The sequence below is a fragment of the Pelophylax lessonae genome (genome assembly GCF_965119305.1).
Source record: "Pelophylax lessonae genome assembly, chromosome: 5".
In the NCBI taxonomy this organism is placed as follows: Eukaryota; Metazoa; Chordata; class Amphibia; order Anura; family Ranidae; genus Pelophylax; species Pelophylax lessonae.
The window spans coordinates 470,649,845-470,666,423 of NC_138772.1; the positions used below are offsets into that span (position 1 = coordinate 470,649,845).

General features: G+C 41.5%; 1 protein-coding gene across 1 annotated transcript in view; it reads left to right on the forward strand.

Annotated features, from left to right (window-relative positions):
* Positions 1–16,579, forward strand: part of NECAB1 (N-terminal EF-hand calcium binding protein 1) — a 356,712-nt gene that overhangs the window by 294,501 nt on the left and 45,632 nt on the right. The window contains exons 7-9 of the mRNA XM_082258437.1: positions 6,855–6,967; positions 8,659–8,735; positions 15,917–15,970. Of these exons, the coding sequence (XP_082114563.1) occupies positions 6,855–6,967; positions 8,659–8,735; positions 15,917–15,970 (244 nt within the window). The remainder of the gene's footprint in view (positions 1–6,854; positions 6,968–8,658; positions 8,736–15,916; positions 15,971–16,579) is intronic.

The following is a 16,579-nucleotide window of genomic DNA, read 5'->3' on the forward strand; positions in this document are numbered from 1 at the left end:
TAGATACATATTCCCACTTAGAATTGGCATAGGCTGGGGTACAACTCTAATGCAGAGCATGGTCATCATGGCAGAAAGTAGTATACTGAATACAGCCAGATGGCCTAAACCGTGCTAATAGTTGAGTAAAGGGTGTACTGTCCTACAGTGAGTATACTCAAGATGGCGGAAAAAATATACAAATGATGAGAATAATGATACGATTTTGAACACGGCCCCTGACTAACGGGGGACAGGGGGCAAACAACTCCTGAAGTGGAGGAGATTTAACCATAGCTATTACAGGTCCTATAACCTAATAATGAGGATAAAGAGGGTAGGGGCTATGCAGCAGGGCACCCACTTGACACAGGACCCAGAGGCTATTATCAACTACTGTAGTAGCGGTGCCTACCACAGTGATTTTTTTTTCCCAGGGGTATCGCTGTATATGTGGTGCCTACTACAATGATTTCCAGTTTCCCACAGGTAGGGCACATAAATATTTAAATTGATCCAAGCTGGGCCAATATAACTAATTGCCAAATATTGCTATAACGAAACGTCAGCTCTAATCACTTCACTTCGGTGTTCTGATGTCATATACTTTGTCATTACAGCACCCACAATAGGGAGAGTACTAGTATGGGGCGCAATAGGAATAAGGCACTACAGCACCCACAATAGGGAGGGTTCTAGTATGGGGTGCAATAGGATTTAGGCACAACAGCACCAACAATAGGGAGGGTTCTAGTATGGGGTGCAATTGGAAAAAGGTACTACAGCACCCACAATAGGGAGAGTTCTAGTATGGGGTGCAATTGGAATAAGGTACTACAGCACCCAAAATAGGGAGGGTTCTAGTATGGGGTGCAATAGGAATAAGGCACTACAGCACCCACAATAAGAATAGTTCTAGTATGGGGTGCAATAGGAATAAGGTACTACAACACCCACAATAGGGAGAGTTCTAGTATGGGGTGCAATTGAAATAAGGTACTACAGCACCCACAATAGGGAGAGTACTAGTATGGGGTGCAATTGGAATAAGGTACTACAGCACCCACAATAGGGAGAGTACTAGTATGGGGTGCAATTGGAATAAGGTACTACAGCACCCACAATAGGGAGAGTTCTAGTATGGGGTACAATAGGAAAAAGGTACTACAGCACCCACAATAGGGAGAGTTTTAGTATGGGGTGCAATTGGAATAAGGTACTACAGCACCCAAAATAGGGAGAGTACTAGTATGGGGTGCAATTGGAATAAGGTACTACAGCACCCACAATAGGGAGAGTTCTAGTATGGGGCGCAATAGGAATAAGGTACTACAGCACCCACAATAGGGAGGGTTCTAGTATGGGGTGCAATAGGAATAAGGCACTACAGCACCCACAATAAGAAGAGTTCTAGTATGGGGTGCAATAGGAATAAGGTACTACAGCACCCACAATAGGGAGAGTTCTAGTATGGGGTGCAATAGGAATAAGGTACTACAGCACCCACAATAGGGAGAGTTCTAGTATGGGGTGCAATTGATATAAGGTACAAGTTTAGGTAAATGACCTGAATAGTAGCTTTATATGTACTGACTGAGCACAGTTATCAAAAATCCTATGCTTTCTAAAAAAATAGTGCAGTGATATAAATAGGTGGTATTAGGCTCCATGCACACTGGGGTTAAGAAAAAATGCCAGTTCCCTTGGCAGAAAAACATTTTTTTGTACAACGTTTGGACGAGTTTAGCAGAGTTTTGCGTTTTTCTGCCAGAAAGCTGTAATCTGAAACACAAACCTGCCTCTAAACGCTAAACTCAAAATATGCCTGTAATCGTCCTAATGTGCATGGACACATAGAATAACATTGAGCTGCTTTTACAGGCAAAACACAAAACTCCTGCAGTAGCAGTGATTTTTTTAAGCCAGTGTGCATGGAGCCTTATTGTACATGCACAGAGCACTGTGTACTCCACCATGTCCTATAAAATGTCACTGATACTTTACTCTAATCTTTTTATCTTAACACACCAGCTAACTGAAAGCTAAGAGATTTGCAATTAAGAAAATGACAACAAAATGTTTCAGCCTGATTAAAAGCAATCATGTATGCTAATGTCACTAGCACTTCATTGCAAATGATAGATTTTAGGGCACCAGCAGGTGCTGCTATGTATTCCAGAGCATGCTGCTCCTAATAGATTATAAATAAAAAATGATATTTAAATGAAACAAATATCAAATACATACTGGGGAAGTTGGGGCTTTTTAGCTTGAAAATACAATTATTTTTAAACCATGTATAAACAATATTATATGAATCTGATTGATCAGAGCACTGTCTTATTTTACAGAGGGTTTTAGCAGAGTCAGTATAAACATATGCACCCAGCAAACTAGTGTCAGTGCAATCCACAGTTCAGCGCACTTCACTGCTTACTTTTCTTTTTTTACTTTGAAGTATACTTTAGTAATTTCTATGCACAGCAGTACGGTGTATTGTGCTGCTGTGTGGTGACACCTGGTGCTATTGCCAGGACAAGTTCATTCAGTGCCCAGGGCAAGGATGCCAATCTGCGCCCTCCCTTCCCTTAGGGTTAGGGTCAAGGCGCCCTCTATCCCTGCAATAAACCATTGCGCCTGGGGCAACCTTCCCTCCTGCCCATCCCTTGTCCCGGCCCTGCCCGTTGCCAACCAGTGCTATGCGGTGCCATCATATACTGTGTGGGAAAAATACAGACATGAACCAGCATTGTGGTGTAAACAGGACACATAGAATACAATTGCTTTCTAGGTGCCCTAGCAGTATGCATTTATCCAGTGCTGGAAAAACACAGGTCACCGCAGATAGTGTAACCAAGCGCCAAATGTTTTCCTTATTTCATTTGGTTGTAATGTTAGAAAAAATACTGCCAGATTCAGGTGCGTGTAATGTAAATGCTTTATGACTGAAATAATAAAATATCTGTGTCAATTTCGGGTCACAACACAAGAAATACCTCCCAAGTTTCTGAAATTATAAAGAGGGACACCTTTTAGCACACAGTATGTAGGGAGAGGATGGGTTCCTGCCATGGCCCCAGTTATACTGACCACAAAGATCTAATATACAGAATATGATTGGTTTAACCCAGTGTTTCTCAACTCCGGTCCTCAGGGCACACTAACAGGCCAGGTTTGCAAGAAAACTGAAATACATCGCAGGTGATATCATTTGCTGCTTAGTGATTGCAGTATTCTAGTTTGCATCTCCCCAAGATAATACTTAAAATCTGGCCTGTTAGTGTGCCCTGAGGACAGGCGTTGAGAAACACTGGTTTAACCACACATTGCTGTTTTGACGTCTACTTTTCCTTTATGTTGGCTTTCCAAAAAAACAAATGCAGTAAATGGTTTAAAAGTTTAGTGCAGCATAAGACTTTTGTTAGTAAAATAGTTTGTTTTGTATAGTGATGTACACATGAGATCAGAAAGAGGGATACAGGTATTTGGTCTCAAATGAGGGACAAGTGGGAACTATGTTTGTAGTACCTCCAGCAATGAACCTCAACCAATGACTGCACTGCTACATATTACTAGGGGGATCACTCCAAGTACATACAGTAGATACTGTAGCACTGCCCCGTATGGGTCACGGAGTATAGATTTCCCTGGGTCTCCCTCTGATTATCCTGTAGCCAGTTGCTTGAGTATTTTCACTCAACCAGGTGCACCCTCATCCACTCGTTATCCAATGAGCAGTCTAGGGGATTTGTTTTTTTTTTTTTTTATTTAATGGTAGAACTTGGATAGGAGAAGGGATTAGTGGGATACTCCAACTTTAAATATGCACAGAGGAGGATAACTCTCACCTGGCCTCACTTGGTTGAACTGAATAGCAGACCCTCTGTTGAACTATACGGCATTTGTATGGAAGAATAAGTTCTTTGCTTGCCCTGGCTGCAGACTCAATGAACTCTTATTCATCGGGACACCAACCAGTATCCCCTTTAGCTGGCACCTGTCCACTGACTTTACAAGCTTGTAGGGATGGCCCTCAACGAACTGGCCCCTAGACTTAGGTTTGTACTCACAGCAGCCAGGAACAGATCCTTCTAGGTGTATCTCCCTCCCATTTAGCTCTGTAGGACATCTGGGTTGCAGCTTCTGCAACTCTGGCCCCCAGGTCTGAGGCCGCATGGCAGCTTGTGCAGAGGAGGGGCAGCGACTAGGGTTGCCACCTCATCCCTTTAAACTAGGACACACATTAATTACACAGGTTCTGTGGCTGATTAAGGTTGTAATTAAACTCACTTATTGCCTTATGTGCATTATATTAGCCTCAGAACCTGTGTAATAAATATGTGGTCCTTGTTTAATGGGATGGGGTGGAAACCCTAGCAGCAACCCCCACCCCCCTTTCTCCGGGACCCCGCTCTCTAGCCAAAGACCCAGTGCACACATGTTCACTTGGTATAAATACAGTCACCCTGCATGCCTTGAGGCACCTTCCTCTGCCAATGGCCAGGGCTGTATCTACACCCATGTTACCATTTGTCAGGTTTCCTCCCACTGTCCACTATGCTCCTTCCTATTGGACCAGTGTGAAACAAGCAGACAACATGAGCAGCAACTGGTCACACTGAGCAGACCCTATCAATGGATCACTGCTCTCTGTTAAGCAGAGAGTACTTAAATTTGCCTGACTGTCCCCCTGTTAAGCAGAGAAATCCAAAAACCATGTACTCTCTAGCACCTACCTAGGAGGGTGCTACAATACGATGAGCACCTTCATGCCTCTACTTTGCAGGCAGCAAGTAAAAATGGGTCTAGCTGGTTTAGGACCTAAAGTAACCACCACCTTCTCACAATGCAAGTCTTTAGAGTGGATTTACTAAAGAGGTAAAGCATGTTCACTCTGCAAAGTGAATTTTTACTTTACAATGAAATTCAGTTAGACTAGACTAATCAGCATTTACAGTGTTTATATAATATAATATTGCAGCACCATCTTTTCAGGATAACCAGTATGTGCATAAGGTGTGCTTAATAGACTGTTGGCTGCCAGTGTGACCACATTTACCACTTTTGGATGATTTTCTGCACCATTCACACGGGACTTTATTTATGTATACCCCATTTTTGGTGAATCCTTATGCACATGGACTAGTGTGTTTAGTCATTATTATTTAGCGCTGCACTTTATTTACTTTGTTTATACTTGGCTGACCATATGTCTGGTTTTTGTGCTAGCAGCTTTAGTTGTGTTTAGTTAGTGCAGTTGATCATTTTTTTCCCTTTTGCACAGCCATCAATATGACCCCTAGAAATGAAAGTACATATTCTCTGAACACACAACGACCTCTCATAGGTTTCAATTATTTTTGGCTTGCTTTGTTATTTAGGATTCTTTATGATATTTTGTTTCATTTGAAGTGATTTAAAAAAAAAAAAAAAAAAAAACACGATTCCGTTATTTTACATTACAGGCACAATCTTTTCATAATGAGGAATTAAATCTGGGGATGCATATAGGGGAATAAAGGCAACATGCTGAGTTTCTCAGTATTTTATCCTTACATTGCTGTACTGGACAATCCCTCAACCCTCTCTGTTGTCCGTAATCTGGTGATCCTGGAACTTCTACAAGTACTACACTTCCCTGTACAATCAAATGAGGCATAATATCCTACACTCTGTTTGTTATGGAGTATCATCATTCCCTGGGGTCTGCACTTTGTGCCATAGCATCTAAGGACTTGAGAGAATCTCAATAGGCACCAGAAGACAGAAGTCTGTCCAGAAGGTTATAAAACGAAGATAGAAGAATCCTATATGGGTGCAGAAACTTCTAGGTACACACACATGTTAATTATTTAAACAGAAAGCTAATATTAAACCTTCTAGGGCCATAATCTGACCATGTATAGATAAATATTTAGACTGTGGCCCATTGACCGCCATTGGTCTATATGCTGGTGCCAGATGATTCCTGGTTATCGATCCTACACTGCTGAAGCTAGAGATGTCATTGGTGGTAGTGGGGTGGACATGCATTTCCAAGTTACAGAGGACTGTCTCTTTACTATCATGGGACAGTACTTACCGGATGTCTGAGTGTTGAGTCCCAGAGCTGTGATGTGGGAGAAAGTTGAGTAGATTGAGCGAGTCACATGCCACTTGTACCTGAAAGAACTGGATATTTCTTCTCACTCTTGATGGCTGAAAGGGAGGTTAAGGTATAAACATGTAGCATGTAGCATGCTCATCATTGGCTTTGCATACACATGAGAAAAGAGGACGTTTATTTGAAATCTGTCATCAAAGTGGAGCTCCACCTAAAAGGGGAAGTTCCGCTTTAAGGCTCCCCCCTTCCCCAAATGGCATTTTTTTTTTTTGGGGGGGGGGGTTACCTGGTTTTGACAGGTACCCGCTTACACTACGATTGGATCACCTAGGTGATCTGAGTGGAAGTTATTCTCTTTCCCTCCCTCCCCACAGTCATCTGGGACACGTCACAGGTCCCAGAAGACAGTGGGACCATTGACAATGTGCAGTGCAGCTTGTGTGGGCAGTGGGCACCTGGCTGTGAACCCACAAGCTGTCACAGCCAGGTGCCCACAGTTGAGATGCTGGCACCAGGGTTAGAAGATGGAGGGAAGGGACGGCTCAGATGAGCACATTGTTGGATCCTAGGACAGGTGAGTGTTTGTTTATTAAAGGTCAACAGCTATAGTTTTTGTAGCCGCTGACTTTTAATAAACACAAAAATTACTGGAGCTCCTCTAAAGCTGTATGACTCTATGTTGACGTCCAATTTATGTCCCAACAAAGCCAAAACCAATGTCCTCCTTTTTTTTTGTCTCTGAGTTCAACTTGTGACATCTGTTTATTTGCAGGCAAGGACCTACAAAGCCACACGTGCTTTCAATCCCATGGTCAGGAAAACGATCCAATCGAAGACTTCAGAGAAATAACAGTTTTTCACCTAACAGCCCTCAGTTCAACATTGGTATTTTTTTAAAATTAAACATTATAAAAATGTATTATATGCAGGATTTAAATAGCTCCCTTCGTATATTAATTATTTAAAGTATAACTCTACTTTTTTTGAGAAAAAAAAAAACATTCACTTCTGGGTGTTATCTGGTTATCTGTACATTGCAAAGGTTTTAACAAACTTTGTTGCAGTTTCCTACTTTTTGTTTTTCTGAAAAATTATTGTTTATTCCTCTGTACCTCTGTGCTGAGTGGGTCTAATGGGAGGGGTTTCATAATTATCTATCAGCTGTGGCAGCTGCAGGGCTCTAATGAGGAAAGCTGCTGGGCCTGCAACCCTTTAGACGTGTTCCTATTGAGAGTATCTCACCAAAAATGACATTTTTGTTGCAGGGGATGTCAGAAATCTGACTTGTATCTTAGGCAGACTTCTGGGAAAATGAGTGAGCCAATCACACAAGCAGGAAATTATTTTTCTGGGGTGTGGTCAGTATACATTCTGTGTAAAGAAAAGCTCCAGGTAGCCATATTGCATTGCATTTTCAGAAAATTACAACAATTATCCGGCTCCATGGCAGCCACAGCCTGATTTCCCACCAGGTGACTCACACGGTGGCTCCTCAGCTTCAGTATATTGCCATCCAAAGGTGCATGTATCACTAAAAGGAATAATAAATATACTCAATGGCCCAGCAGCATTCAAAGTGTGGGATTTATTAAAAAATAAATTACTCATAAATGTCTTGGTACAACAGACATTCACATATGGAACTGCCGCCCTATCCGTGGCGTGAGCAATGATGTCGTGAACAGGCCCCACTCAATGCATTTCATGATAGAACATGTCCCCTGAAGACATGTTCTATCATGAAATGTGTAGGGAGTCTGTTCATGAATTGTTGGAGGCATTGCTTGGATGAATCGAGTTGAGGCTGTTTTTACCGTATCAGCCTGAGCAAGGGCCCCTAAGTATTTATTGTGGGTTAACAGAAGTTGTATTGTATCTGTTGCACTTTTAGCTACAGGCTTGCCCACAGTTCATGTAGGGGGCTCTAGTGAATTGGTGGATGAAACCACCATGCAATCATAGGAAAATAAGGATCTTCATCAGCACACCTTGGTATAGTAATAATATTTTTCTTTTATTTGCATAAAGGAATTGTTTTGGGGGTCTTGCAGGATCCCTTGTTTTCCCATAACACAAATCAGCACCAGGACATTTGTGGACAGTCTATTATTATAAAGGATTATACCAATATTCTTCTTGCTTGAAGCTTCTTTCCAACATTGGGACAGTGAGGAGTCATTATCCTAAAGCCATGTTTGAGTTTCTTGGAAATGTTATCTTACTATTCTTTTGTGCTATGAAAGAGAATGATCTGAACCCTCTACAAGCATATGAAGTACATACGTACTTAGCATGAGAGATTGCAGCCTAGCCTCAATCTAGCCTCAGACATCTGGAGCACATGCATTTGCAGTAGTTCCACTAATATTGCTATATGCTATTCCACCATTTAGGGTCTGTTATGTAATAAATCCTAACGACTAAACAAATGTTGAACACAGAGATATGTGCTGAATCGTGACGGCATTTAAAGAGTTTTCCTGCAGGGCCTCCTTGCGCTGAACAGCCATTCCTACCTGCTTAAGAAATAAATCCTGACTATTTTCCATTCGATGATTTATTTATTCTTCCTGTAGGCTTGTTAGACGAAGACAACCAGTGGATGACCCAGATAAACAGACTTCAGAAACTAATTGATAGGCTGGAAAAGAAGGTATTGAAATGCATCTTTATTTATTTATTTTCTTTGCAAGAACCAGTCTTCCTTGTTAATATTGAGCTAAAAGGCTAACATTAGGGGTATTTTAGATGCTAGACTTAAGGCTAAATTCCAGGGAAACAGCTAAATACAAAGATAAAATTCATATTTACAAGAAATGTAGCAAGAGAAGCAAGAGAGCAACCGGGTAAGTTGAAATAGAATTTGCGAAGCAGATTGCTATGATAAGTAAAACAAACCCTCCAAAATTCTTTTAATATATCAAAAGAAAAAGCGGTAAATTGCCAGGACCAGGTGACTTACACCCATGAATCCTTAAAGAGCTTTGCTCTGCTATAGCCAAGACACTATTTCTAGTTTTTAAAGACACCTTACTGATTGGAATGGTACCAACTGATTTGTGTAGAGCAAATGTGGTACCAATATTTAATAAAGGGGTCAAGCTATATACAGGAAACTACAGACCAGTCAGCCTAACATCAATAATATGTAAAGTATTTAGGGAAATGGTAAAGGACTAAATTCAAGAATGTGTCTGTGATAAAGGTATCATAAGTATTAAACAGCATTGATTTAATTGTAACCACTCTTGGTAGAACAAAAACAAAGGAAAATCCTTGCGCTTATGGATAAATAAAGTGCTAATAATGTGTATAATTATAAATAAATTAAGCTGCTCCTGACAAATAAGGTGCAAGTGCCTTTAAATTGAGAGTGTGTGGAAGTCAGCGCTGCTAAATAAAACCACTTATTAAAATAAATCAATTATTAATCATCAAATAAATAACTATAAAGTGCTCAGTGCAATTCGTGCCAAATATAGTGCATAAATGTCCTCCAGAAAAAATGAATAAATGTCCTCAAAAAATTCAGTATGTGTTGTTCATAAGTGCAAACTGTGCCATAAAAGTGCTTCTGTGCTCCAATAAGAAGAAAGGGCTTGTGCTCCCCCTCTGCTTCCCTACTCACCGAAACAGTATGAAGTCCAAGCCTGTAAAACATTTCAAGACTGTGCGGGGCTGCTATGCCCTCTTTGGGATATCCTTTGATCCAGAATCTGTGTCCCAAATGCTGTTCCTGTATAGCTGTGTGGAAGTCTGCTAATGGGTAGTGCTGGCTTCTCCTCAGTGACACATGAAAATAAAGCTTGCCATGGTGAACTATGTAAAGCAAATCTTTATTGAAATATAAAAAATCCACTTACAATAAGAATCTAGTATACAGTGTTATGCAGCCCGGTGGTTACTGCTCCCTCAGCATGCGTTCCACTGGCCGGATATGACGTTGTACGCTCTGCCTCCCTAGACGCGTTTTGCCCTCCCCCTGGGCGTCATCTGTAGCTACAGAGTAAATCAAGCTTAGTTATAGCAAACGTTGTCAAGCTCCCAAAATTATCATGCATTAAAAAGGGAAAGAGATAAATCATTGATTCTACCCTTTTACAAAACACTGATTTGGCCTCTGCATCTTGAATATGCAGTTAAGTTTTGGCCACCAATCTACAGGAAAGATGTCCTTGAACTAAAAAGAGTTCAATGATGGACAACAAAATTTAAAGTGGGGTTAAAGGACCTCAGCTATGAGGATTTATTACATAGATTACAGGTATTCACTCCAGGGAAGAAGCGCCTAAATTAAAAGTCAGCAGCTACACATACTGTAGCTGCTGACTTTTAATATTAGGACACTTACCTGTCCTGGAGTCCAGCGATGTCGGCACTGCAGCCAATGTTTCCATCAGCTGTCGGGTGCTGCTGACGCCATTGCCAGTAAGGGAACCCGGCAGTGAAGCCTTGCAACTTCACGGGCGGGTCACTACTGTGCATGCGCGAAGCGCGCTGCGCATTCCTGCTGGCTCGGCGGAGGAGGAGGGAGCGGAACTTCCGAGGGACGGCGCCACGGCGCCGTATCCCGGAATTGGGGAAAGGTACCTGTCATAAACAGGTACCCATTCCCCCCTCCCCCCTGAAAGGTGCCAAATGTGGCACAAGAGGGGGAGGAGGAAACAAAAGAGTGGAGGTTCCACTTTTGGGTGGAACTCCGCTTTAAGTGGGAATATGATCACAATGTATAAATAAATTAAAGAGTGACTATTTAAACCATTTACTCTAAAGTCTCTGAAGATTACATGTGCCAAATTCTGAGATTGGATGAAAAGAGGTTTAATTTTAAATTTCTAAAGGGATTCTTTACTGTTAAAGAAGTGAAAATGTGGAACTCGCTTCCCAGGTAGTTGTTTGTATTATACATAGAGCTATGGGAATTTTTAGAGACTCAAACTCACTTACATGTGTAGTTTATTTGCAGAATCATACATACCTAGCTGGATGCAGCTTAATTCCGATGCGGCACCCGTCCCCCGCAGGCTCTAAGACTGAGAACTGAGCGATCTAACACCACCGATCGCTCAGTTGTCAGGGCTCCCTGAGCAGAGAGCTAGTGATTGTCGGTCATCAGCTCTCTGCTCTGCCCCTCTGCGCTCACTGGAGCGCTGGACGGTGGAGGGGAAGGGAGAGGCTGGCTCAGGCTCTCAGTGGCTTGCTGAGAGGCTGAGACGGGTGCTAATCAAGGCATGTGTGCAGATCCTGACCATATGGTTGTGACCCTTACCGAGCCTGGGCCTGCTCTGTGACATCAGCCAACAGCAGGCTTCAGCCCACTGTGTGATGAAAGTGGGTCTACGAGTGCAGAACGAACTGCATTCCTGTGATCCACAGAAGTACAGTCAAATGAGCTTTGGCTGTACTTCTTTTAGCTTTAGGCTTTAACCTTGAATAGAGTAATTAACATATATTGATAACATAAATAAAAATTTCAGGCAATAAAGCTCATACGGCTAGTAGTAAGTCACATTTAACTGGACCTGTTCTGTAATGTCGAAAACATTTTGCCACTCATCCTGGAAAAAACACTTAAATAAGTGGTAAAACATCTTCAACAATACCAACAAGTTCAACTGACTGTAACTTTTGCCACTCTCTATACAATGACATGGACAAATTATGGAGATAGGGAAATTATGGAAAGGGCAGGAAAGGAAAATTTTGCTTTAACCACTTGCCTACAGTGCACGTTCACCCCCTTCCTGCCCAGGCCAATTTTCAGCTTTCAGCGCTGTCACACTTTGAATGACAATTGCACGGTCATGCTACACTGTACCCATATGAAATTTTTATCATTTTTTTCACAAAAATAGAGCTTTCTTTTGGTGGTATTTAATCACTTCTGGGTTTTTTATTTCTTCCACAAAAAAAAAAAGAAAAAAGACAGAACATTTTGAAAAAAAAAAAAAGTTTTTCTTATTTTCTGTGAGTAAATTTTGAAAATAAATAATTTTTCTCCTTCACTGCTGTGCGCTGATAAGGCTGCGCTGATGGGCACTGATAGGCTGCGCTGATGGGCACTGATGAGGTGGCACTTATGGGCACTCATGAGGTGGCACTTATGGGCACTGATGAGGAGGTACTAATATGCCACACTGATGGGCACTGATAGGTGGCATTAATTTTTGGCACTGATGAGCACTGATAGGCACTGAGAGGTGGCGCTGATGGGCACTGACGGGCAGCACTGATGGGCACTGACAGGCGGCACTGATGGACACTGACGGATGGCACTGATGAGCACTGATGGGCAGCACCATCAGTGCCCACAATCAGTGCCCATAGTGCTGCCAGTCAGTGCCCATCAGTGCCTAGATGAGCAGGCACTAATGGGCACTGACTGGCAGCACTATGGGCACTGATTGTGGGCACTGATGGTGGGCACTGATGGTGGGCAGTAATTGGCAGTTTATTTACATTTTGTGTAATCAGGGCACTGATGATTAAGGATGATCGAACTTTTGAAAAGTTCGGTTCGGCCAGAACATCCGAACTTCCCGAAAGTTCGGCCCGGATTTCAGAACCCCATTGAAATCAATGGGACCCGAACTTCGGTAATCAAAAAACACCATTTTTAAGCCCTAAAACCCAATAAATGCCCCTAAAAAGTCCCTAGGGTTCTGGGTCATGCCCCATTAACTATTAATCACACAAAAAATGTTCTTAAAAATTGTCATTTTTGATAAAAAAGCCAATTATTGAAAAAAAAGAGATTTTTTGATTTTTACTTTGGATTTCGTATCTGAGGGGTCTAAAAAGTGTACATGTGAAGTTTCAGCTCTGTAGCATGTCCAGAACCATAAAAAAAAGATTGTTTGTATTAGAACACTTTCAGCACAGGAGGTTGGCTTCTCTTCTCGGTTTTCACACCTTGCCGATTTAATAGCAGGCATTTTTTTTGGGTTCTTTGCAGTCAGGAAAAACATCTGAACTTGTGTATAGTGGTACTGTGCACAAGTTCTGATGTTTTGCCTGCCTCCAAAAACCCCCAAAAAATGCCAGCAAAAACACACCTGGGCAGTTTTTTTTTGACGCTAGCGGTTTTTTTTGGCATTTTTGGGGGTTCTTTTGAGGCAGGCAAAACATCTGAACTTGTGTATAGTGGTGTATATACACACATACATATATTTATATACACACCTAGACAGATATAGGTGTGATAGTAGCAGAAATATATGCTTGCGCTAATGAAATCATTTACAGTAATATATTTCTGCTACTATCACACCTATATATGGCTAGGTGTCTATATACATATAATTATGTGTGTATATATACCACTATACACAAGTTCAGATGTTTTGCCTGCCTCAAAAGAACCCCAAAAAATGCCAAAAAAACGCTAGCGTCAAAAAAAAAATGCCCAGGTGTGTTTTTGCTGGCATTTTTGGGGGGTTTTTGGAGGCAGGCGAAACATCAGAACTTGTGCACAGTACCACTATACACAAGTTCAGATGTTTTTCCTGACTGCAAAGAACCCAAAAAAATGACTTCTATTAAACCGGCAAGGTGTGAAAACCAGAAGAGAAGCCAACCCCCTGAGCTGAAAGTGTTCTAATACAAACAATCTTTTTTTTATGGTTCTGGACATGCTACAGAGCTGAAACTTCACATGTACACTTTTTAGACCCCCCCCAGATCTGAAATCCAAAGTAAAAATCAAAAAATCTCTTTTTTTTTTTTTTTTTTAATTTTTTCAATAATTGGCTTTTTTATCAAAAATGACAATTTTTAAGAACTTTTTTTGTGTGATTTCGGGGTCTAAAAGGTGTACCTGGGAAGTTTCAGCTCTGTAGCATGTCCAGAACCATGTCATTGACTCTTTACCGAGATCGGGGTCGCGCCGTGTCCTAGCAACACGGCGCGGTCATGATCATTTGACAGCGGGCAGGTAGCAAGTGGTTAAAAAGCCACAGTTGCCTTGTAAAGAGGAACTCCTGATTTAGCTGAAAAAACAGTAAATGGATGTAGCATCCGCCTAGGTAGGTGCTAGGAAAAGCATAATTGTGGCCCTGTGTGCCGAGGACCAGCGGAGCTGAGAGGGGTCAAGTTTCAGGAAAGCATTCCCAGTTTGTGAGTACTGCAAACTGCCCCTGGGGGTCTGCCTAGAGAGAGGGGACCACTCCGGTGAAGATCGTAGGGATCCAGGAGCTAGCTAGCCAGTGCCGGAGCAAGTGTAAAGGGGGTGTCAGTGTTGACCCTGAAGAGCAAAGAGGGTGCCAGTGTGTGAACCCTGAAATGTAGAGAGGGTGCCTAGTGAGAGGACCCTGAAGTGTAGAGGGGGTGCCTAGAGAGAGGGGACCCTGAAGTACAGAGGGGGCGCCAGCGGTTGGGCCCTGAAGTGTTAAAGTGTACAGCGTGCAGTGTGCAGTGTTGAGAGCTGCAGCAGCAGAAGCAGTATACAGAGGCTGCCTCAGTCAGCAAGGACTGGAGGGAGCAGTGTTTGGGACTTTTGAGCTAACCATAGTGTCAGAGGTCAAGTTCAAGTACAGTTCAGCAAGTCAGTGTTTTTCAAGCGCCAGCAAGCGTTGGTCGGCATCCAGCTGGCGTCAAGACAGAGCTAAAGGCATTTTTCTTCAAAGTGTCCCATTTGTACCTTGTTGAGCCAGAGGAGTATCCCACTCATTCCCTTCTCCCATCCCCAATATAAAATAAACAAAATAAACCAAAGATGCCGGACTGGTCTTTGACCCATATCTCACACTTGGGTATTAAGCTTAAGGGGGCTGCTGGCGTTTCCGGTAACCATGGCAGACCCACATCAGGCCCAATGCCTGGAAATCCTGCTACACATATAAAAAAGAACAGTGGTCATGGGACTTTGTATGAGGTAAGTCACTTAATCAATCACAGAATTATTTAGAATCACAAAATGGTTTATTACATATTTAATATTCAACACATATATGTAGAAAAAAACATATTCCATATAAAATACAGAAATATATACATGTGGATAACTGACATAAAAAAAGTGATATATTCCATGTATAAGTATAATTCATATAGCAATAAATAAATATCATAAAATTGAGTATAAATATATATTATGAACAATCCATAGTCAGTCTCCAATATTATGTCTTCGCATCTATGGGCTCTACGCATTTCGTGGAGCATGTCCACTCATCAGGAGCTTGATTAAAAAAATGTCTGCAAATGTAAACCTATATTAGAATGGAAAAATTGCGTATATATGGAAAAAATATACCAAATTGCTCCCCTGAAAAAATCATAAAGATAAAATCCTGTTACCTACATGTCTGTAACTGAAGTAAGCCCAGTGACCATGAGGGGATGAGAATGCCACAGAACAACCGTCTAACCTGGGGCTGAGGCGGGTGTAAACCAACCAGTCCAGGGGTTGGAGGGGCCCAGAAACAAGAAAAAGTAAGATAACAAAGACAATGTGTATGAGCACACATGATGACAAAATATTCTAGAAAGAAATGAGTATCAAAAAATATTGTATGTGTAGATATAATCCAAAAAGGAAGATATTAGGTAAGGTGTGCTATGAAAACGAGAAAGGAGTCCATAATGTTGGGACAATAAGGAGGGCACCAGATAGTGCCAAGAATATAGAGGTGCAGAGAAGTGCCAAAAATAGATAGGGATTAATTAGAGAAAAACCAATAGATGGGAATGTTCATTTCTTTGTCCTCAATATGTTAAACTAAAAAATGCTGGGTGTTTAATACTACTTTAAAGATTCTAAAATCTAAACTCAATTCTTCTCATGATCCTCTAATAAATTGATAATTATTCTGCACTATTCTTGTTTTTGTAAAGGATCTAAAGCTGGAGCCCCTGGAGGAAGAGATCTTAGATGGCAGCACAAAATCTGTAAGTAATTGATTGTTTTCCAGGCTAAGTGCTAAAACTTCCTCAGTAAAAGCCTGTGAGTGTAGCCTTTGCAAGAATCGACCACACGATTTTACATTTTTATTTTAACTATAGTATTTTATAAGTTGTTTTTCATTTTATTGCAAATCTAAAACATGGGAAGGTTAGAATATGCTGTAAAAGTGTGAATATTTTATAATAATTTTCAGCAAAAAGCACGGAATACGGACTTATCTCTACGGAGCCATGGCCTCTCAGTTTCAGCTAGCTCTACATTAAAATGATCTATAAATAAGCATTGTAATGTTTTTTTTTGATTGGATTTTACCATTGTTTCTGGTCCACCTGAGATGGAGTATCTGTTTATTGTGAAACACATTTGTTAGTTATAGGCTAAGTTCACCTTTTTCACCATGTTACACCTCTATTTAGGGTGTAACATGTAATATGGCGCACATGCCCCTCCCCCATCATCTTCCCATGACAGTGTGCGGGGTTTGTTCTCCACCACAGCAGCTGTCACATAACAATTGTGTGTGGCTATGCAGAGCTCTGCCTGCACAGCTGTGTCATTCCTTCAGAGATCTGTGAATGAATGAATTACACGTC